Source organism: Triticum aestivum, chromosome 2D (assembly GCF_018294505.1).
Source record: "Triticum aestivum cultivar Chinese Spring chromosome 2D, IWGSC CS RefSeq v2.1, whole genome shotgun sequence".
In the NCBI taxonomy this organism is placed as follows: Eukaryota; Viridiplantae; Streptophyta; class Magnoliopsida; order Poales; family Poaceae; genus Triticum; species Triticum aestivum.
In genome coordinates, this window is record NC_057799.1 from 588907808 (window position 1) to 588917637 (window position 9830).

General features: G+C 43.3%; 1 protein-coding gene across 1 annotated transcript; it reads left to right on the plus strand.

The window, feature by feature from the left end:
* The first annotated feature begins 5999 nt into the window (after positions 1-5999).
* LOC123050194 (G-type lectin S-receptor-like serine/threonine-protein kinase B120) lies at positions 6000-9206 on the plus strand. The gene is made up of 7 exons (XM_044473022.1): positions 6000-7242; positions 7559-7657; positions 7739-7920; positions 8042-8252; positions 8352-8589; positions 8685-8835; positions 8913-9206. Exons 1-7 carry the CDS (start codon positions 6000-6002, stop codon positions 9204-9206), a joined length of 2418 nt encoding a protein of 805 aa, XP_044328957.1.
* Positions 9207-9830: the final 624 nt, after the last annotated feature.

Below are 9830 nucleotides of genomic sequence, written 5' to 3' on the forward strand. Positions count from 1 at the left end.
GCTAGGACGAACGGTTCGTCAGTGTACCCAAGATTGTTCAGATCCACTGTTGTCATTCCGTACTGTGGGTCTACCTGTACCCCGTCTCCTGACAGATTGACCCATTTGCACTTAAACAAAGGGACCTTAAAATCATGTCCGTAGTCAAGTTCCCATATGTCCATTATGTAACCATAATATGTGTCCTTTCCCCTCTCGGTTGCTGCATCAAAGCGGACACCGCTGTTTTGGTTGGTGCTCTTTTGATCTTGGGCGATCGTGTAAAATGTATTCCCATTTATCTCGTATCCTTTGTAAGTCAATACAGTCGAAGATGGTCCCCTGGACAACGAGTACAACTCATCACAAACAGTGGTGTCACCTCTGAGACGTGTTTCCAACCAACTACTGAAAGTCCTGATGTGTTCACATGTAATCCAGTAGTCACACTGCTCCGGGTGTTTGGAGCGCAGACTGTTCTTGTGTTCATCGACATACAGGGTCACCAAGGTAGAGTTCTGTAGAACTGTGTAGTGTGCTTGAGACCAAGAATGCCCGTCCCTGCATATTATTGAGTCTGCTCCTAGCGTGCCTTTTCCAGTCAGTCTCCCCTCATACCGCGATTTAGGGAGACCTATCTTCTTAAGGCCAGGAATGAAGTCAACACAAAACCCAATGACATCCTCTGTTTGATGGCCCATGGAGATGCTTCCTTCTGGCCTAGCGCGGTTACGGACATATTTCTTTAGGACTCCCATGAACCTCTCAAAGGGGAACATATCGTGTAGAAATACGGGCCCCAGAATGACAATCTCGTCGACTAGATGAACTAGGACGTGCGTCATGATATTGAAGAAGGATGGTGGGAACACCAGCTCGAAACTGAGAAGACATTGCACCACATCACTCCTTAGCCTTGGTATGATTTCTGGATCGATCACCTTCTGAGAGATTGCATTGGGGAATGCACATAGCTTCACAATGGCTAATCGGACGTTTTCCGGTGAAGCCCCCTCAATGCAACCGGAAGCAGTTGCGTCATAATCACGTGGCAGTCATGAGACTTTAGGTTCTGGAACTTTTTCTCTAGCATATTTATTATTCCCTTTATATTCGACGAGAAGCCAGTCGGGACCTTCATACTGAGCAGGCATTCAAAGAAGATTTCTTTCTCTTCTTTCATAAGAGCGTAGCTGGCAGGACCTTCATATTGCTTCGGAGGCATGCCGTCTTTTTCATGCAAACGTTGCAGGTCCTCCCGTGCCTCAGGTGTATCTTTTGTCTTCCCATACACGCCCAAGAAGCCTAGCAGGTTCACGCAAAGGTTCTTCGTCACGTGCATCACGTCGATTGAAGAGCGGACCTCTAGGTCTTTCCAGTAGGGTAGGTCCCAAAATATAGATTTCTTCTTCCACATGGGTGCGTGTCCCTCAGCGTCATTCGGAACAGCTAGTCCGCCGGGACCCTTTCCAAAGATTACGTGTAAATCATTGACCATAGCAAGTACGTGATCACCGGTACGCATGGCGGGCTTCTTCCGGTGATCTGCCTCGCCTTTGAAATGCTTGCCTTTCTTTCGACATTGATGGTTGGTCGGAAGAAATCGACGATGGCCCAGGTACACATTCTTCCTGCATTTGTCCAGGTATATACTTTCAGTGTCATCTAAACAGTGCGTGCATGCATGGTATCCCTTGTTTGTCTGTCCTGAAAGGTTACTGAGAGTGGGCCAATCGTTGATGGTTACAAACAGCAACGCATGTAGGTTAAATTCCTCCTGTTTGTGCTCATCCCACGTACGTACACCGTTTCCATTCCACAGCTGTAAAAGTTCTTCAACTAATGGCCTTAGGTACACATCAATGTCGTTGCCGGGTTGCTTAGGGCCTTGGATGAGAACTGGCATCATAATGAACTTCCGCTTCATGCACATCCAAGGAGGAAGGTTATACATACATAGAGTCACGGGCCAGGTGCTGTGATTGCTGCTCTGCTCCCCGAAAGGATTATTGCCATCCGTGCTTAAACCGAACCATGCGTTCCTTGGGTCAGCTGCAAACTCAGCCCAGTACTTTCTCTCGATTTTTCTCCACTGCGACCCGTCAGCGGGTGCTCTCAACTTCCCGTCTTTCTTACGGTCCTCACTGTGCCATCGCATCAACTTGGCATGCTCTTCGTTTCTGAATAGACGTTTCAACCGTGGTATTATAGGAGCATACCACATCACCTTCGCATGAACCCTCTTCCTGGGGGGCTCGCCGTCAACATCGCCAGGGTCATCTCGTCTGATCTTATACCACAATGCACCGCATACCGGGCATGCGTTCAGATCCTTGTACACACCGCGGTAGAGGATGCAGTCATTAGGGCATGCATGTATCTTCTGCACCTCCAATCCTAGAGGGCATACGACCTTCTTTGCTGCGTATGTACTGTCGGGCAATTCGTTATCCTTTGGAAGCTTCTTCTTCAATATTTTCAATATCTTCTCAAATCCTTTGTCAGGCACAACATTCTCTGCCTTCCACTACAACAATTCCAGTACGGTACCGAGCTTTGTGTTGCCATCTTCGCAATTGGGGTACAACCCTTTTTTGTGATCCTCTAACATGCGATCGAACTTCAGCTTCTCCTTTTGACTTTCGCATTGCGTCCTTGCATCGACAATGACCCAGCGGAGATCATCATCATCGGGCACTGGTTCCTCTTGATCTTCAGCAGCTTCCTCCGTTGCAGCATCATTGGGCACATCGTCTGGTTCCTCTTGATCTTCAGCAGCTTTAGTCTAATTAATTAAACCATACATTGAAACTATGTAAAACATTTCAATGCGAAAACAAATGCGATCATAATCGCAACCAAGGTAACAATTGATCCAACGACATAATGATACCAAGCCTCGGTATGAATGGCATATTTTCTAATCTTTGTAATCTTCAAGCGCATTGCATCCATCTTGATCTTGTGATCATCGACGACATCCGCAACATGCAACTCCAATATCATCTTCTCCTCCTCAATTTTTTTTATTTTTTCCTTCAAGTAATTGTTTTCTTATTCAACTAAATTTAACCTCTCGACAATAGGGTCGGTTGGACTTTCCGGTTCAACCACCTCCTAGATAAATAAAATCTATGTCACGTTGGTCGACATAATTGTCATAAACAATAAATGAACCAAATAGTTATAAAAAGATAATATATACCACATCCGAATCATAGACAGGACGAGGGCCGACGGGGGCGGATACCAAAACCATCGCACTATACAATAAGAAGGAATAATAAAGGTAACAAAATTAGACAAGTATCTATCTGAAGTAAGAATTTTTTTCTTTCGAAAGAAGATAAGAACAAGAGGCTCACCATAGTGGTGCTGGCGACGAGATCGGCGCGGGCGATCGACGGCGGTGAAGACGGGGACGGGACATGACGGACCGCTAAACCTAGACAAATCTCGGGGAAAATGGAGCTCGGAGGTCGAGTTTCGAGAGGAGAAAGATTAAATAGTGTGGCTCAGACATTTCATCGAACACCTCATGTGCATAGGAGGTGAGCTAGAGTACCCAAATGCCCTCCCCTCGACGGCCAGAAAAAATGAGCACTGTGGAGTGCTCTGCTGCGGCGATGGGGTATATATAGGCAGCTCATTTGTCCCGGTTCGTGGCTAGAACCGGTACTAAATCCGGGCATTCTGTCCCGGTTCATGCCAAGAACCGGGACCAATGGTTGTGGGCCAGGAGCGAGGCCCATTAGTCCCGGTTCGTGCCTCAAACCGGGACAAATGGTTCCATACGAACCGGGACCAATGCCCACGAGGCCCCGGCCGGCCCCCTGGGCTCACGAACCGGGACGAATGCCCCCATGGGTCCCGGTTCGTGACTGAACCGGGACTAATGGGCTTGCCATGCCCGAACAAAAGCTCTGTTTTCTACTAGTGCTACACATAGCAATACATGTACTAGTGTCAGATAGTGTCAGCTTTTACAGAAGAGAGAGAGAGAGAGTTAGAGTGAAGACAACGGTGCATGCATGCATTCACTCACGCCATACATATGACATGCATTTTATTTTTATCCTCATATTTTTAATGACTCATATCTTTTGAACCAAATGTCCATTATTGAAACTTTTTGTATATTTGAATTTGTGGTGACATGACCTTCATAACAAGATCAATTTCGGATATGTATTAAATATATTTTATTATATATATTTCAATTATCTCCAAAATCACTTTCATAAAACACTAAATTGTTTCACTATTTCATAAAAGTTTTTTCTAATGTTTTGCTCATTTTCACAAACTGGAATATGGAACTCACAAAGATACTGATATATTTGATGTAGTAGTAAATTCAACACAATGAAACAAACCAAGTTCTCATATTTCAAATAACTAATTTCACATATTTTGGCGCGGGAAATAAGCACCTTGACAAACACACTGAAAAATTGAGTGAAATATGTGGACAACAACTTAGATGGTTTGAAATAGTCAATTTCACATATTTTAAATAACCTATTTCACTAATTTTTTATTTTTATATTTCAATTATCTTTTAAATCGCTTTTATAAAACATAACATTGATCCGCTATTTCATAAAAGTGTTATTGACTGTTTCGCTAATATCAATTAAAAAACCATTTCACTCGTTTCAAAAATAGATTTCACACATTTCATAAAACACATTACTCTCATTTGCAAATACCAATTTCACTGCAAATTTACGAAATATATTGAAATGTATTCCGCTCATTAAAACTATTAGTTTCAAACACTGAAAAATTAGTTTCGCAGCAAAAATTGGTTTTTTTATTTCACTTTTATTCAAATAACTTATTTCACTCATTTCAGAAAACACACTGCACTCATTTCCGAAATATAGATTTCACCCATTCACTAGTTTCAGAAAACACATTACACTCATTTTCAGAAAATGTATTACACTCATGTCACTAGTTTCCAAAATAAGTATTTCACAAATTTGAAACAACGCATTTCACTGATTTGGAAAACTGATTTCACTCATTTCGATAATTGATTTCAATCATTTCGAAAAATTTAATTTGTTATGAGTGAAATTAATATTTTGATATGACTGAAATAGAAAAATTAAACTAGTTTAAATATATTCAGGATTGGTCTCATTCTAAACATCTTATGTTCAAGAATTTGAATATATGAAAATTTTAAATAATAGAACAATGCTGTAAAAAATATTGGCCATCTAAAAATGTAAACAAAAATAAAATGCATGGACTTGTTTGAGAGAGAGGAGAGATGCTCCATGCATGCGTACATCTCACTGTAAAAAGTACTGCCACTCCTGACATGGGCCCTATTAATCTCACATTGATTTGACTATATATAAAAGATTAACTGTCACAATACATGATTATACATATGAATGGGCCCGGCTTAAAACACATCACAAAGCTGAACGGTAGATGGTTAGCCGGTAGCTCCCAGCACCGGTAAAAGAGACTTTGCGGGGCACGAATGGAGAAGGCAAACGGTAGCTCAGATTCCAATCGACCATGGCGTCGAGGAACGGCACCGGGACGAAGAGGCGACGGCGGCGTCCGCGGCTGCGGTGGTTGCCGCCTTGGCGGCGGCGGAAGGAGTTCGCCGTGGTTACCTTCATGGGTTGAGGGAGAAGCAGGAGCTCGCTGCCGTGGCGTGACCCTCCACCCGACGCACGCGTCCGAGGTTTCCCCTGTCGCACTCTCATTTCCATAGTCAAATTTCCCCGACGGAGACTTCAAAACTCAACACCTAGCTAGCAACGAATTATTCCTTGCGCAGACACATTTACTCGTCACGTCGTTGAAGACTTCAAAAGTCAAATGTCGTCGAGGACTTGTTCACGCAGACACATACTCACTACTCTTGCTCGCATTGTCCAATTTTGACTTGGCCGGAAGAAAAATCCCCAACTACAATGTCCACTCCCTGCAACAGCCAGCCCAATTGTTCTCAAGAACTATGTAGTAGTAGTTTCCTTCTTCGCAGGAAGATGAAGCAGGCCGGCACGCCGTGCATTCCAGTTTTCATCCTCCTGTTCTTCGTCAGTCCATTCTGCAGATCCGATGACCGGCTGTGGCCTGCAAAACCGCTCTCCGCCGGCGACACCATCGTCTCCAAGGGCGGGGACTTTGCGCTCGGCTTCTTCTCCCCGGACAGCTCCAACACGAGCCTGTACCTTGGCATATGGTACCACAACATGGCTGGTCGCACCGTCGTATGGACCGCCAACCGCGACGATCCAATCCCCGCCGCTTCATCTCCAACGCTCGCCATCACCAACAGTTCCGACCTGGTGTTGTCCGACTCCCAAGGTCACACTCCTTGGGCCGTGAAGAGCGACATCAAGGGCAGCATGGGAGTTACTGCGGTGCTTCTTGACACGGGGAATTTTGTCGTCCAGTCACCAAATGACACATCCATTTGGCAGACCTTTGATCACCCTACGGACACGCTCCTCCCAGGTAGGACCATGTTGAGCAAGAAGGGCCATGTCGTTTGGCGCCTGATTGCTTCTAAGGGCCTCAATGACCTGTCAACTGGAGTCTTTTCTATGAGCCTTGATCCTAGCTCGGACCTTCAGTTTTTCATTTGGAACGGGGCTAGGCCCTATCGCCGCCGCATCTTCAACGGTGAGATGGCGGTTGGCACATTATACCAGAACACTGTCTTGTATGAAGCCATTATCAGGACAAGGGATGGGTTCTATTATGATTTTAGAGTTTCTGGTGCCTCGCAGTACGCACATCTTACGCTCGACTACATGGGTGTGTTGACTCTGAGCTTGAACAACCGCTCGTCATGGAGAACCATCACCGCACCCCCCGCTAGCTGCAACATCTACGCTTCGTGTGGCCCGTTCGGCTATTGTGACTACACGGCGGCTGTCCCGACATGTAGTTGCCTTGATGGGTTTGAGCCCTCTGGTCCTAACTTTTCAAGCGGATGTAGAAGAATCCAAGACCTGAAATGCAGCAAGCAAAATCATTTCGTGACCTTACCTAGGATGATGCTCCCCGACAAATTTTTACGTGTCCACAACAGAAGCTTCGGCGACTGCATGACTGAGTGCAGCAACAATTGCTTGTGTACAGCCTATGCTTATGCCAACTATAGCACTAATGATGCTACGGCCGACCAGTCAAGGTGCTTGGTTTGGACAGGGGAGCTTATCGACACAGGAAAGTTTAGCGAGTATGGCGAGAACCTGTACCTCCGGCTTGCCAACTCTCCTGGTATGCACCAACCGATTCTAGGCTTCTAGCCTAAACACTAACATTTAATCATGGGGCATCTACTAAGTTTATGAAGTTAACAGTATAGCAGTAATGGACAAATACTGTTTTTTGCATCTAACTACTTTGGTGTAAGCATAATCGATAGATCTATGACTATTCTATTGAGCCATAATGCAACATTAGACCTCTTTTTACAATAAGCCTAGCAGTAATTCTAGAGGGTTATGTATGTGTAGCACTTTTATTCGACCCATGGTTCACTCATGGCTGTAAATTAGCGATTTGCTAAACTTACACAGTATTCATTTTGCAGTTCAAAAGAATAACAAATTGGTAAAGATTTTACTCCCAACCATGGCATGCGTGCTGATACTTGCATGTACAGCCCTTGTCAGCATATGCAAATACAAAGGTAGACTGAAAAAGGACCCTTATTTTCAAAATTCTACTTCTTTTTACGAGTGTTAATAATAAAAGTATTAATCTTTAGCAGGCACACGGAAGAAGAAGGAAATACACAATGGACCGATGCTAGGATACCTTAGCTCGTTCAGTGAAATGGGCGGTGAACATGTGGAGTTTCCTTTTTTTAGCTTCGAAGATATTGCTGCTGCAACGGATAATTTCTCTGAATTTAACCAAATTGGAAGCGGAGGTTTTGGTAAAGTTTACAAGGTAGCAGAAAGCCTTGCCTCCTCAGTTGTAGTAGCACGTTCTCTGTTTTTGAAGAATAATTTTATTTGTGGAAACGATTGCTTTCATTGTTTAATAGTTCAGGATGATACAAAACATGTAGGGAATGTTGCAAGGTGACAAAGAAGTTGCTATCAAAAGGCTTAGTAAGGGCTCTGCTCAAGGGATAGAGGAGTTCAAAAATGAAATAATTCTGATTGCGAAATTGCAACACAGAAATCTTGTTAGACTTCTTGGTTGCTGTATTTATGGAGATGAGAGGTTACTTATCTATGAATACTTACCTAACAAAAGCTTGGATACATTCCTTTTTGGTATGTTCAAACTTCTGATGCATATCACAAGTTTTTGATTAACCAAAAGAAAATCACTCATTACTGATGATATATTTCATTTATTATTCATCTTCGCAGACGATACAAGACAACATGAGCTTGATTGGTCCATACGCTTCAAAATAATTAAAGGGGTAGCGAGAGGGCTTCTTTACCTCCACCAAGATTCAAGATTAACTATAATTCACAGAGATCTCAAACCAAGCAACATCTTGATGGATTATGAAATGACTCCCAAAATATCAGACTTCGGTATGGCGAGGATCTTTGGTGGAAACAAACAAGAGGCAAGCACTACCCGGGTTGTGGGGACATAGTAAGTAATTCAATGCACTAGCTATGTCTCAAGGTTCCAATTTCTACCTTCTAGTTTATCCCAAATTATGCACCTCACTGAATTGTCTAAAACAGTGGTTACATGTCGCCTGAATATGTGATGGGAGGTGCTTTTTCTGTAAAATCGGACACCTATAGCTTCGGTGTTCTTCTCTTGGAGATTGTAAGTGGCTTGAAGATCACCTCGCCGCAACTCGTAATGAACTTTGTCGGCCTTACAGCTTATGTAAGCATGGATAAATGCGTAGAATCTGAATATATCAAACATAGTAAGTTGATCATAAGTTGTTTCTATTGGCTTAGGCATGGAGACTGTGGGTGGATGGAAAAGCAACAGAACTGGTGCACTCTTCGGTTATTGAGAGTTGTTCACTTGATGAAGTTCTACGGTGTATCCATGTCGGACTCCTGTGCGTTCAAGACTGTCCGAATGATAGGCCACTCATGGCATCAGTTACTTTTATGTTGGAGAATGAAAGTGCACTGCTCCCAGCACCAAAGCAGCCTGCATATTTTCCTCTACGAAGTCTCGAACCAGGAAAAATAAGGGGAAATTCTATGAATTTAGTGAGTATCACAACACTTGATGGGCGTTAGATGAGAAGCCGTACACTTTACCAGAAGCTGATACTTTATGATGTACAAATATGTGGAGTGCAAAAAACATTTAGTAGGTTGTTGTGTCATAGTGAAAAGGCTGTGAATTGGGAACTGACAAGGAATGTAGGCACTGTATCAGTATGTTAACAACTTAAATTGCAGCAGATATCATGCTCATGAACAAATCACCTGGTACACTGGTCTCTTTCTACATCTAACTCGGACTATCATTGTAGATGGAGACTATTTGCTTATCTCTCTTCTTAGTATGTAATGTTAGCCTAAAAGTTCCACAAATCAATCAAATTGAGAACACTATTATTAAGCTGCACTTTTGTCTGCTTGACAGATACATGCCTTTAGTCTTGTATTATGAACATGAAGTTGTCTTTACCCATATGAATGTTGGTCATGGTAAATGTAACCTGCTACATAATCTCCTTGTTGCCTTGATTTTGAGTTTTTGACATGTATTCCTGATGCCCTTTTTTCCTTTATAAAGAAGGTACTGTTTTCACATCTCCTATATCACTAACAACACGTTTGGCTCCTGTCATTTGACTCGGAATTCCGACCCTAACTTGTTTGGCTGCCATGGATTTAGACACAGGATTTCATTTG

Excerpts from the sequence above, each read along its gene's own strand:
- LOC123050194 (XM_044473022.1), top strand. The coding sequence starts at position 6,000 with ATGAAGCAGGCCGGCACGCCGTGCATTCCAGTTTTCATCCTCCTGTTC. Across the intron at positions 7,658-7,738 it reads CAGCATATGCAAATACAAAG|GCACACGGAAGAAGAAGGAA; the intron begins GTAGACTGAAAA and ends AATCTTTAGCAG. Across the intron at positions 7,921-8,041 it reads GTTTTGGTAAAGTTTACAAG|GGAATGTTGCAAGGTGACAA; the intron begins GTAGCAGAAAGC and ends CAAAACATGTAG.